The sequence below is a fragment of the Erpetoichthys calabaricus genome, chromosome 17 (genome assembly GCF_900747795.2).
Source record: "Erpetoichthys calabaricus chromosome 17, fErpCal1.3, whole genome shotgun sequence".
NCBI lineage: Eukaryota > Metazoa > Chordata > Cladistia > Polypteriformes > Polypteridae > Erpetoichthys > Erpetoichthys calabaricus.
The window spans coordinates 35,632,943-35,646,979 of NC_041410.2; the positions used below are offsets into that span (position 1 = coordinate 35,632,943).

Genomic DNA, 14,037 nt, shown 5'->3' on the forward strand with positions numbered 1-14,037 from the left:
ATTAAAGTACTCTTTCTATAAATGAAAGGAGAAAAAAGTAATTTTCAATATTACTTGTTTAGATAGTCAGTTGCAAAGAAATCTGAGGGCAACATTGTGTTTTGTTTGATTTGACTCATCTGCTAACCATTAGATTACTGATATCTTTATGGCAAATTGTTACTGTTCTTCTCCTATAACCTTTAAACAAAGAGATCTTTAATAAATGTATATACAGCATACAAATGACACTTTTTGAATGCACAAAAGCAAAGTCAAATAAAAAGGACAACCATTTTATATTGGTACTTGTCCAATTGCATATCAATACTTGTCATTGTAAGTGTTGAACTGTGCACTATGTAGTATGTTTAACTCAAAGAAAAGACTGCTCCTCGGTGTTATCTGATTAAGCCTCACTGCGCATGTGGTTTGAGGTCTAGGATCATGCAGATGCATTTGCAGCATTTTGCTTTTAAAGGAGTAGTACACTGAAAATGAACATGGCACTCAGTTGAAACAGAACAGTTTCAAGGATCATTGAATGGGACAAAAATGACTCATGTGCGTATCTGCATTTCACGCAGTGAATCAAGGTGGGCATTTTCAGTTTAATGCAATGGTATTTATGGATTGTTTTTTGTCTTTATTTTTGAAAGACCGCTTACAGTTGCACCTGCATAGCAATAGGCTTTAGAATATATAACTTTTAAGCAAAATACGGTAAATGAGGAAAAGCATAAGTTTATTATTACATTAATTTTTTTGGTAATTAAGCCACAAACCAACATTTGTTTCTGCATTTTTTACTTAGTCAATGTCTGTTGCTTTACTTGCTTCCTGTTTGTTGCTGTAGTTCCTGTAAAATATGAAGCTGTGCTTACTATATAAGACTCTTTCACGGAAACTGAAAGAATTTTTAATGTATAAATAAAAAAAGACATTTTAATTTGCAAATACATTGTAGTACTTTTGTCTGCTAGTTAACTTTAGACTGGGATTTAAACTGTGTTTGCCCTGCAAACCATGACAGATGTTATCTACTTGCATTTTATTGATACTTGAGTTGCTGAAATACACTATTATACAGATTGTTACAATTTGCTTTCTACTGGCTTATTTATTTTTATTTAATCTAAAAATATTTTGTCAGCTCTTTTGGTGTTGTACTTAGCTAATCTGAAATCAAATTTAAGTAATAGTTCTTGAAAATGACTTTTTAAACTCACTTACCATATGTAGAGACTTAAATATCTTCAGGAAAGATGATGATTACTGTCAAATTCCTCATGATAAATAGTTATTTGTGTGAGTATATACAAGTAGGGAAAAGGTATCCTTATGAGAACTGCAAAGAATCAACCCAACATTGTTGGCAACCCTGAAATTGAATGCTTAATAACTTGTTTATTAGCTGACATTTTTAGTTACATACAGTAAGAAGTCAGTGTCATGTTTGGGCACATTATTGCTCATTATCTTTAGCAATGCGGTAATAAATAATAAATCAAACCTTGGTTCCTATTCCAAAAGGCACCTATTTCTATTTTTTGTATCCACTGACATTATATGCCAGGGGTGGCCACCTCCAGTACTGGAGAGCCACTTTGGCTACAGGTTTTCATTCTAACTATTTTCTTAATTAGTGACTAGTTTTTGCTACTGTTCAACTTCATTTCATTTATTTACTATTTAAGACTCAGGCCCTTTAAATCAGGGCTGAACAACGTTTGGTCATGGAGGACTGCAGTGGCTTCAGGTTTTTGTTCTAACCCAGTTGCTTCATGAGAAGTCATTCAGTGCTGATGAAACACTTATTGATCAAGTGGCATTCTTCTGTTTCATTTTAGTTGTCTTGCTTTTTAACATTTTGAACCTAATTTTAGTCTTAAACAGCTGTATTCATTGTTTTAACTGTTCATTATTAGCAATAAGATGCAAATGACAAAGGAACCAGAAGTTCCAGCTGGTTCTAGCTTGTCTCCATTTCCACTTGTGTGTATTCTTCAGTCACTATTTGGCTTAATTAAGTACTCAAACTGAAGAGAAAGCAACAAACTGAAAATTACTCATCCCTTTTAAGCTTCAAATCACTTGGATGATACATGTATCATTAAAAAGGAAAAAAAAATCTGATTTAAGAATGAACTCACATGGTAGAGTTAAAACATTAACAAGCTATTAAATTAAATAAGATCTGTTATTGGTGAGGATTTGCTTCTAATTAAGTAACTGGGTTGGAACCAAAACCTGTAGCCATCGTGGCTTTCCAGGATCAGAGTTGGCCACCCCTGTTATATGCAGTCCGTTTTTTATCATGAACTTCTTTCACTCCTGTGGGCAAAATGAAAACTAAATATCATACTTCATGACATTATTCCATGTTTTATATCTCAATTATACCCAAACTAAGAATGTAAATGACTGGATTGCCATACTGTACTTAAACATAATGAGTTATGTTTATTATTTGGGTTATTGTAACTACCTACAACAGAACTCTTTCAATTAAGAAGTTGACATTCAGTGCATAAAATATTAGTAAATCAGTGGCCCTTACCAAAGTTCTCCAGATGGCTTATGCTTTTGTGATACTTCTGTTATGTACAGCTCTCTGTTTGTATACATACTGCAGATATAAACTTGTAAATTCCCAGACAAAGTGCACATAGTTTCAGTAGCAGTCCTACAACATGGACAGGGGTGTCAGCAAGTGAAGGGTGAGCGGGGTGGAAAGATAAGCTGAAAGTGCCAGCACCATTTCAGTACTTCTGTAGAGAATAAGAGATCAACATCACTCCGCCAGTTTGGGAACTCAGAGAGTCAGTGTCATTTTAGTCCAAACCAACCCCCAGCACAGAACGAGCCTTCTTTCTGTTTGTGTTCGTGTTTCTCACCTGCGTTAATGTTGTTGACCCAGCAGACTACTGTGTAGAGTGGTGCAAATTTTGTAACGGACAAATAAAACATTTGTAACAAATTCCTGCTTACTCCAAAGATGACTCTAAAATGTCATAACCTCAATATTTATAGTCCATTCCAACCTGTTGTCATATGTATCCCCAGACAGTTTTGGCCTGCATAGCCTTTTTCATAAATGGTGAGAGAAGATTGAGATACCTTGTACCTACTGTAATCCAGGTCGTCTTCCATTGTTAAGCTTATAGCTGGTTTTGTTTGCTTCACTCAAAAAAGACCTTCACCAACATCCTGTACTCCTACTCCTACTCAGAATTTCAATAGATAACACCGCTTGTATTTCAAGTCTGAAGTGTACAAGATGAACTGGCTTTAACTGTGTCTGACACACAGCCCTGTGTTCGTAAAAGTGATGTTTTCTAGTCAGATTAGTCAGATACCATTGATGCGTCTGCCTACATCTACTGTAGGTTCTCACTCACCTCTTTACAGACTGCATGGTTTTGTTGAAGAAGTCAAGAAATGCAATCCTCATAATGCCTTCTAGTTTGTCAAAGTTGGGAGTAGGCATTCATTTCATAAGATTGCTAATGATGTCTACTGCACCAGTTTTGTCCTAATAGGCAATCTGAAGGGTGTCTAGTGGTGCTTTGAACAAGTGCTTGAGGTGAGCGAAGACTAGTCTGTCTGGGATCGTCATGATGGTAATGTCAGAGCAGTCATTCAATACGTTTTTAAGACTTGTGATTACCCTTTCTTAAAAACCATTGACAGGCAGGATAGAAATACAATGGGAGACTCCATATGACTACTGTGCTCACCTCTTCAGCACCATTTACTGAGCGCCCAGTCCAGAATAGTAAGGTGGGAATGATGGTAGTGTGTCTGTAGTGAGGCAGTGGCTTTAACAGCATACACTGTCAAGTGGTGCAGACAGATGAGCTTGAGGGATGCAAGGCCATGCTTAGGAACTCCATTTGTCAATCCTGTTAATTTTTAAAAGTTGTTTGCCACCACTGATTAGTAGATTAACTTTTCATGATGATCTTTGTATGTTCACACTGAAACATTTGTAGTTCAGTATATTAGCTACAAAAAAATCCTTTCAGAATTATTCCAATTTATATTTTTAACACATTTCAGATGTGAGATAGTACTAGGGTGTTGTACTGTGTTAGCCATTATGAATGTAGAGAAAAGCCAAGCAAAATGACACCTTTTATTGGCTAACTAAAAAGATTACAATATGCAAGCTTTCGAGGCAACTCAGGCCCCTTCTTCAGGCAAGATGTAATCAATGTGAGATAAAAAGATGTGAGATAAAAACACGAGAACCTAATGTGTTTACTCTAACGATATTAACACTTTCCCATTATTGATTTGTAAAATTAACTATAAAGTAAGGAAGTAGACCGTTTCTTCACATTTACTTTAGTGTATGTAATTGAGACGTTCACTCTTTTGGATTTAGTTACAGCCTAGAAGGACTTACTGCAGAGGCTGAACCAGCAAAGGACTCTTCTGTTCTTGGTGGCTTGCAACAGCATGAACGAGATACTGAAAGGGTGCTCATGACAGAGAATGAGGAAAGGGGTTCCCTTATTTCATTAACCGAAGAAGAGCAGGAGTCAGAACTTGGAGAAAATAGCAGCCTTGATAGCCAGGTAAGATCTCAAAATTTCTTTTTGTTCTTTACTTTTGAATAAAGCTGAAACCCAAACAGGACTGTTTTTTTGGCTGCTTTAGACTCAGATTTGATCTTTCTCAGGTAAACTTGAATTTCAGTTTCAAGTATGATATGAAAAATCTAGACAGTTTGCATATTTCATTTAAGTCTACAGAATATATTGAATGCTTGATATATCAGTTATTCTGATCTTTGATAAAATAAGGGTGTTTTTATTCAAGTGTAAATGTGAAATATTTCTGGCCACCAGAAGAATATCTGCAAGTTGTGGCTTTGAGCAGAAGCAGGATTTGAGCAGGATTCTTCCATTCATTCTGGTGGTAGTTCTCCACTGTTCAGATGTTTTTTCCTTTCATGCATCTGTGTTGTAAAAATTATGACAATATATAGTCAGGTTACTGCATGCAAAGTTTAATGCAAAATCATTGTTGCTAAACTCACAATGGATCAAGCGTTTTTTTTTTTCCAGTAGCACCAAGTACCAAGCTGAAAATTTTGAAATCAACATTAGCAAGTAATTGATGAAATAGCGCTCCAGTATACAGAGCATGAACAGCCTAATCTTCAGGTTTATTTTGGGGGAGACTGAAGTAAAGTTTAAATTATACATCAGTCCATTTTTTTGAAACCCATTTGCTGAGTACCCATGACTGAAGACCAGTCTATTACAGAGTACATAATACATTTTTTAGCTGTTTTACCTGTTGGATAATGCCTTATTGCTATTTTGGTTTGTTTCCCATGTCACTTCCTGCTGATGTTCATATTTGAAACTGCATCCAGAAGTGTTTAAACAGTTTTTTGTCAGTATATTCACCAAGAGCCATATACAGTGGCAAGGCAAAGTATGTGAACCCTTTGAAATTGTTAGTTTTCTGCATTAATTACATATAAAATATGATCTGATCTTCACCCTTTTTCACAAGTATAGAGTAACACAATATGTTTATTCTGACAACACATAGACAATTGTAATCTTTTATGTCTTTATTAAATACTTCCATCAAACATTTGTTGTGTGCTGTGGAAAAAGTAAGCGATCACTGGGATTTAATAGCTAGTCAAACCTCCTTTGGCAGCAGTAACCTCTAACAAGCACTTTAGGATGCTGCGGATTAGGGTCTACACAATGTCTGGGGGAATTTTGTACCAGCTCAGCTTCCACTCAGCCTTACTATTAGGATGCCTGGCATGAATGATGTTGGGTAAAGGACTGGGTCACTCCAAAAGGTGAATTTTTTTTTTTTTTGCTTTAGCCATTCTTTAATGGATTTACTTTGACGTTTATGGCCATTGTTCTGCTACATCACCCAACTTCATCTGAGCTTCATTTGGCAGACAGGCAGCCTGAAATTATCCTGTAGAATAATACATTTTATTTATATAGTGCCTTTCTCAAGCTCAAGGCACTTATTGAGTCTCATAAAGAAACAGCAGCTATACGTAACATTGGATAACACTGGATACAGATGTTCCTGAATAGAACATTAAAAACAGATAGATACAGGAATCAATTATCCCCTTGATAATGACAAGCTGTTCAAGCCCCAAGTCCGCAAAGCAGCCCCAAATCTTGATGTTCCCTCTAACATACTTTTACCATTATAAAGTGATGTATTTATGTTGGTATGCAGTGCCCTTTTTATACCATATGTACTACTTCGTATTGTTCCTGAACAATTCAAACTTAGTTTTACCAGTCCACAAAACATTTTCCCAGTGGCTTTGTGGTGTGTCAAGAAGTTCATATGTGCAGTGATGTGTGCTATATATATTTTTTTTTATATATAAAGAGCAGTGGCTTCCTTATTGGTGTCCTGTCATGGACACCATGCCTGTTTAGTGTTTTGTTTGTGGTAGACTCATGAACAGAGAGATGTTAGCCAGTTTCAATGATTCCATCAAGCCCTTTAGCTGTTACTCTAGGGTTCTTTTTTTTTGCTTCATTGAGCATTCTGTGTTGTACAGTTCAAGTCATCTTGGCTGAGCACCCACTTCTAAGGAGAGTAGCCACAGTACTAAGTTGTCTTTAATTGTACAGAATTTATTTAACTGTGGACAGATAAATATCTAAACTGTCCTAAATTACTTAAGACTGTCTTAAATTACTTAACAAATTAAGACTTTCCAGCTTCATGCAAATCAACAGTATTTGTCGATCTTCTGAGATTTTTCTTTTTTATGAGGCATGCTTCACATCAGCAGATGCTTCTTGGGAATGGCAAATTGTAAATGTCCGAGGTTTTTTTTTTTTTTTTTAGGTCAAAGTATCTTTAAACCACACCTCCAATCTTGTTTCATTGATTGGACTTCAGGTTTGCCAGCTCCTGATTCCAGTTAACTTTTGTTGAAGTCATCAGCCAAGGTTTTAACTTTTTCCAACTTATACCTGTGAATCTTTAAATGATGCATAATAAATCAGAGGACAGATAGGCACACACTCATCTAAAGCATGTTCACAGTTAACCAGTAAACCCATGAAGTCCTAGGAACACAATCCGCAAATATGTTTATTAGTGGATGGCAGCATTGCACAAGTTCCATATTACTTTATAATGTGCACATACTGTATATAGGATCAGTCTAAATATGACATGTATGTTTGTTTAACCAGCAGTGGATTGGCATCCCACAAGAATAGAATTTAGAAAACACATTCTGTCATAACTTAATCAGCAATACAACACCTTGGAAGCTGCCTTTGCTGTTTTTCTGCTAGATATGTATGTTTTACAATTTTTAACACCCAAAAGTTGTTCCATCACCTAGGTGTCCTTATTACAGTAACAGGCTGTAGTAAAAAAAAAAAAAAAAAAAAAACACCACACACACGACATTATGAATTTTGCGGTATTTATTCATAGTTAACGAACCATAAATATAATTAAAGGGAGTGATATTTAATTTGTAAACAAAGCAGAACAGTTGCATGTTATCATCTTGTTGACTCTGAAATTCTTTTGCGTTCAGGTGGTATTTAAAACTTTAAAATGTTAAGATTATGTTTAGCTTATGGAGTAATTTTAAATTGTTTAAAAAGTCTTTCATTTATGTGCTACCCTTTACTAAGTTCAAGTGTTTTTTTACACTGCTTTGCATTGATATTCTTTCTCTTAACAAACAATAGAGGCATAACCAGTAACTAAAGACTACTTGTCTTAAAGAACCAAAGCATGTCAATGCTCTCTGTTCTCATCTAGTGACATAAGGCATTTTGCAATTAAAACTTGCCATAGTAAAGTGAAACATTTTTGCAAATCCATCTGTAGATAGCATTTTATGCAAATCTTATTTTGTGTTTGAGTTGTTTTGTACAGAGGATAGAGGAAAAATTAGGATTCACGTACAGCCATGTGGAGAAAAAAGTGATCTTGGTCAATGGTGGGTTGTTGAAAGTCATTTCCTGGTCTGTCATCCTCGTAACTCCAGACTTTACCCTATTGAGAAACTAATATGGAAATATTGATACATATGTGGAGATTTTTAAATGCTTTTAACTGCTTTCTGTGGTAGTGTTTGAAAGTATTTGGCTCATGACTGAACATTTTGTGTACACTGTTCTAATAATTTTTCCAAACTGGACTCTAACTGATCACTGTTCCTTTTGAACAAGAAGTGGAGATTTAAGTATCTAGAAGTTTAAATTTTTACTTCAGAATGATTCACTGTTGGTAAACCAGAAAGCTTAGCATATAACATCCATTTAAAGCTTCAGCTTAATGTTGAAGGTGTTCTAAATTTTTTTCTTGTGAAATTATAAAGGATTCATAATATTAAACTTTCTGGGGTGAACCTTTTGGTATTTGCTTCTCATTAAAAGTGCAGTTTTGTCATATATAATTTGTTTGCTGTGGGAGAATAAACCCTCTTACTAAATTGTATTAAATATGTTTGTCCTTCAGTATAATCTTTAAGTATAGCAACATTTTTCAATTTTTTTTCCACAGAAATCTGAACAACTTCCATCTTTTGAAACACAGATCCCGCACAGACTTACAAAATCTGTGTCTCTTTATACTATCAACCAGTCAGGCCTAGACTGTGAGTATAATAATGAATTTTCATTCAATTATAGTACTAATTTAAAATGAATGACTACAGTGAACCCTCGTTTATCACGGTTAATCCGTTCCAGACTTTACCGCGATAAATGAATTTTCGCGAAGTAGGATTCTTTATTTATAAATCGATTATTTTCGCAGTTAGAGTATAGAAAACCTGTTTACGACCTTCTAAATACGTTTTTTAACATTATTAGAGCCCTCTAGACATGAAATAACACCCTTTAGTCACCATTACACTCGCATTACCCAATATATTAGACAAAATAAGAGAAAACAAGACATATTAGATGTTACAAATATCATATTATTATTATTGTACTGTACATTTAATTACACACACACACAGTTCTTACACGCAACCACTAACCTATGAAGGCACGAGCTCAGTAGGAGAGTCTTCAGGTGGTGCAGTATCTTCAGCATGTGCGTCGTTGTCTTTTTCCACTGAAGGAGTACTAGGAGTAGGCAGTGGGTGTCTGGGTGCGCGGCTGAAGAACATCTTGATAGGCAGTTGCTGGCGCTGTCTTTTCATATGCTTGAGGAGGCTTTTGTAGGGTAATGCCATCTTTGATCATATCCAAGAGTTTCACCTTCTCCTGGATGGTAAGTATCTTCCTCCGGCGCTTAGTTTCATTGTCAGAAGGCTTAGAAAAAGCAGCACGTTTAGGAGCCATCGTGGGGCTTAGATAAAAGTTCTCAGAAAGCAAATGCGTAGTGACGTAAGTGTGTATGAGAAAAAAATTGCGATAGAGTGAAGCCGCGAAAGTCGAAGCGTGATATAGCGAGGGATCACTGTATATGGTGCACTGTGATCAGCAAGACTTGTTAAATTGTTTGATACCGTCTATGCTTAATTTAATTAAATAACTTGATTTGTAGTTGAAGTTTTATGTCTTTGTAGATCTTTCAGCATGTCTTGAGAGTTATGTTTTTGCATGTTTGTTAACAAGATAAATGGTCTTAATGTTAGACATTTTCATGGAAGAGAAGGGAGCTGTGGTCTGCTCCAAGCAATCCTTAGAATTTAAACTTTTTGCCTCTCTCGGTGTAGTGTCATTCTGTTCTGTTTTAGAGCAATGCCAAATTAATCCATTGACCGTTTTCTTTTGAATGGATTTCTAGCCCAAGGAAGGATTCAACAAAAGAGAAGAATTTCCTTTTCCTTCAGCATTTCTCCTCTCAACCCTATAACTAAAACAGTCTTTTCTATTGGCTCTTCCTCCAGTGATGAGGAGGTGTCAGATTGTAAGTAGATGCACATGCAGTCGTTTCATGTGTGTAAAGGGTTGCTCCTCCTCATTGTGTGATATGCTTCCATAACTGACACAGATACAGTGTATCTCAATTAGCAAATTCTAATACCTGAGTGCTAATGCAACTGATGGTGTCTAAAGCCCTGCTTTTTACTAATAGAATTTTCATTTTTAATTTATTAAAAAAAAAAAAAATCCCAAAAAACAATATCTTCTCTCTTCCCCTCTGTATTTGTCTCTCTCTCTCTCTATCAATGGAAGGCTATGGACTCACCATGCCTCCCTCTGAAATAATTTTTATTTATTTGTATGTATGGCTTACTTTAAATGGGGATGCCCCCCCCTGTCCAAAATTCTTTACATATTCTTTTGCATCTGTAGAATTGAAAAGGGGGTGGCCCCCCCCCCCCCAATCCTTTAAGAAGCCTCCAAAAATGAGTACTGATGGTTCATTTTCTTCCACTTCAAGCATTCATTGAATGGGCCTCCTAAATGTGCACCCAGTAAACATCATTGCTGTTTGAAATAAAGTAAAACAAGATTAAGTGTTAACACTTTGTCTGCCTATGGAAAAAAATGCAAGCTTGAACATAGAAGTGATGAAAAAAAATGAAAAGAAATACTTGAATGAACATTGTAAAAAAAAAAAAAAAAAAAAAAAAATTACGATTTTTACTATCTATTATATAATAAAACACTACAGTCTGTGTGTCCAGTCCTCCTGAGCAAACTGATTTGGTCAGTTTGGGTTTGGTGGCGTAACGCAAGTGTGAAAGGTACAGGTAGTGGGTAACATATATATGTCAATAGATTTAGCACTTTTTCTTGTTCAAAATGTACTTAATTTGTCCAGAATGATTTTTCAATAATGCATTGCCCATCCGTTCTTCTTTTATATGTATTTATTTTATCAGTAATTATGTTACATCAGTGCACCTTCCAATTTAAAAGCTAGAAATAATGCGTATTTCAACAGAACTATTTAATGATATATGTTTAGTAATTTATGTAACTAGTTGTGACAGAATGTGGTTTCCTGTTTTATTCAGTAGGCAGTTCAAAGTTAGTGTAATTTAGCCATTCATTACACTTCATGATATAATTAATGTGAAAATGCGTATTTACTAATTGTTTTTGTAACTAGTATTACAAGATTAAATCTTTATCTGGTTGAAAAAATAAATAAAATAAAACCACGACTTTATTAGAACACTAATATTAGCACTATTTTAATGGTGTTGCTTTTTTCCTCGATAAGGAAAGAAAACGTATCTCTAGTGCATTTAAAATGAATTGATAATTCAATTTCCAAATGTACACATTTAGCACTAAAGATTCTGGTTTTCTTTAACTTTTATCAACATTACTAACCGAGAATGGTAAACCGGATGGACGCAGGGACATCCGGCCATGGGCCGTGGACGCAAAAGATGTATTGCGCAGGCGCCCCCACAAAACCCCCCCTTCCAAGCAACGGAAACCGGATGGAAAGCAACGTAAAATAAGAAATGAGGCGCCAATAGCACACAGAAAAAAGGAGTCAGACGTCGGCCCCGCACACAGCGCCGCACGAAGTCCATGGCACATGAAACGGAACACACACAAAGAAGAGGATTGAGACCCACAACACACAAAGCCCCCCTCCAGTAACTGAAATAAGAAATGAGGCGACGCACCCCTAGAACACCAAAAAGAAAGGAGTCAGACGCAAGCGCCACATAGCACACGAAACGGTACGCACACAAAGAAGAGGATTCAGACCCACGACACACAAACACCCCCTCCACTAACAGAGATAAAAAAAGTGAGGCAACGCGCCCCTAGCACACAAAAAAAAAAATGAAGTCAGACGCGAGCGCCACACAAACCCATTGGACACAAAACGGGACAGACTACGGACATAGCACACGAAACATACACAAAATGGAGGATTCGGACCCACGACCACACTAACATAAATAGGAAATGAGACACACAGCCCCATTACTGAACGAACCGTCCGTATTAAACATACGTCATCTGAACACGTTCAAATTATGCAGCATAGGTCGATCTCATTACACTGATGCACTATTAACCGTTCAACCACAGAAAAGGCTCCATATTAACAGTGATTGCGATCCTCCTTATTACTTATCCATATTTCTAACGCTGAAGAACAAACAAGTCATGAATTCACGATCACGGGTACAAAACGATACGGCTCGAGTGACAGGACCAAACACACGAACCCGCATGAAAAAAAACAATACACGTCGGCGCCTACAGCGCGCTTCTGAAACCCCGGAAGAAAAAATGTCTCGGCTCCAAAAACGCAAAGCTCAACTAACACAGTTACAGAAACGAGCGCAGATGGACAGACACAGTGAACGTAGACGCATGCAGTGCGCGTCTCAAAGTGCTGCATCGAAACAGGCAACGGTTCAAAACGAAACACCTCGAGTCTCAGAGATACAAAAACGGCAGCGAAGGGACAAAATAAATAAACGCAGACGTCTACAACACGCAACTGAAATGCCGGAAAACAAGCAGGCAAGGCTCCAAAAAGACAAACCTCGACTAACCGACATACAAAAACGGGCAAGGCTCAATACAAACAATGAACGCCGTAAACTGCAACGGGCTTCTCACACAGCACATGCAAATCGATTACAGCTCCAGAATAGTACGTCCCAAATCCTGCACATTCAACGACGCGCCTCTCAAACAGCACAGACAAAAGATACACGTCAAGGACATCAACGACAGACACCTGCTAAACGATTGCGCCAGTTAGCTGACAACGCGTTCAATAATGAGTCCACTATTCATGAAAATTCATTGGGCTTAATGAATGTCACTTGCAATCATTGTCATTCACTTAACTTCCCTGAAGAAACAACTGGCAATACAAGTAATGAATTTACACGTTGTTGTCAAAAGGGTCAGATTAGACTGCCTCCTTTACATTCATATCCTGCATATCTACAGAAGCTTCTAACTAATGAAGTACCTGAAAGTAAAAACTTTATGAACTGCATTAGATCCTACAATAGTTCATTTGCTTTTGCATCTAATGGCATCCAGTCACTTACTCAACTTACTCAACACCATTGATAAACTTCTACAAACGTTGATGAATAATTATATTCCCTTTGCAGGAAAGGCACTTTTATTAGGAGGAGATTTTAAACGGTGCTTAGCTATTGTTCCACATGCCATGCGCTCGGCTATTCTTCAATCCACCTTAAAATACGCAGACAATTGGCATTGCTTTCAAAAGATACAGTTGGTACAAAACATGCAATGTTCAGATCCCGAATATAACAATTGGTTATTACAACTGGGAGATGGTACTCTCACCAATACAGATGGACTTCACCCAGATGATATTACAATTCCTCAACCCTTTATCTGCGACGACTTAGTTACGGAGATATTTGGAACAGCAATCTCATTACACCAAATACCCCTTTTAACACAACGAACTATATTATGTCCAAAGAATATTAATGTTGATCACATTAATAACCAGGTCATTTCATTACTTCCTGGAGAGGCACAGCTCTTTCTAAGCTCTGACAAAGTTGACTCTAATGACGACAATGACCATCTTATTTTCCCCTTAGAATATTTGAACACTATTAACCCAGCCGGATTACCACAAGACAATCTTAGCCTTAAAAACGGAACAATAATCATGCTATTAAGAAACCTTAACACTAAACAGGGTTTATGCAATGGTACACGTTTAGTCGTCAACACCATGACACACAATGTTATTGAAACAAAACTTCTTACAGGATCACATGCTAACAATACTGTTCTAATTCCTACAATTGACCTTACAAGTTCTGACCTGGAATTACCTTTTACACTTAAACGGAGACAGTTCCCCATTAAACCTGCCTTTGCCATGACCATCAACAAATCACAAGGACAAACCATGGACAAGGTTGGCATCTACCTCTCTGAGCCCGTTTTTGGACATGGACAACTTTATTTGCTTCCTATATGCGTCATCTACACCTTCACACTATGCTATATCTCATTCATACATCACGCTCTTTGTAATTTCACAACACCAGGGGTTGGCGAGCGAAGCGAGCAGGGGGCGGAGCCCCCTAGTCATGGGATAATCTCTGGATGGATTACA

General features: G+C 36.8%; 1 protein-coding gene across 6 annotated transcripts in view; it reads left to right on the top strand.

Moving 5' to 3' along the window:
• Window positions 1-14,037, top strand: part of akap13 (A-kinase anchoring protein 13) — a 335,986-nt gene that overhangs the window by 234,678 nt on the left and 87,271 nt on the right. For 5 of the 6 annotated variants that reach the window (XM_051920829.1, XM_051920831.1, XM_051920830.1 and 2 more), the window contains 3 exons: window positions 4,370-4,562; window positions 8,533-8,626; window positions 9,772-9,894. In XM_051920829.1, coding sequence (XP_051776789.1) covers window positions 4,370-4,562; window positions 8,533-8,626; window positions 9,772-9,894 — 410 coding nt within the window. The remainder of the gene's footprint in view (window positions 1-4,369; window positions 4,563-8,532; window positions 8,627-9,771; window positions 9,895-14,037) is intronic. The other variant, XM_051920834.1, reaches the window with a different exon arrangement.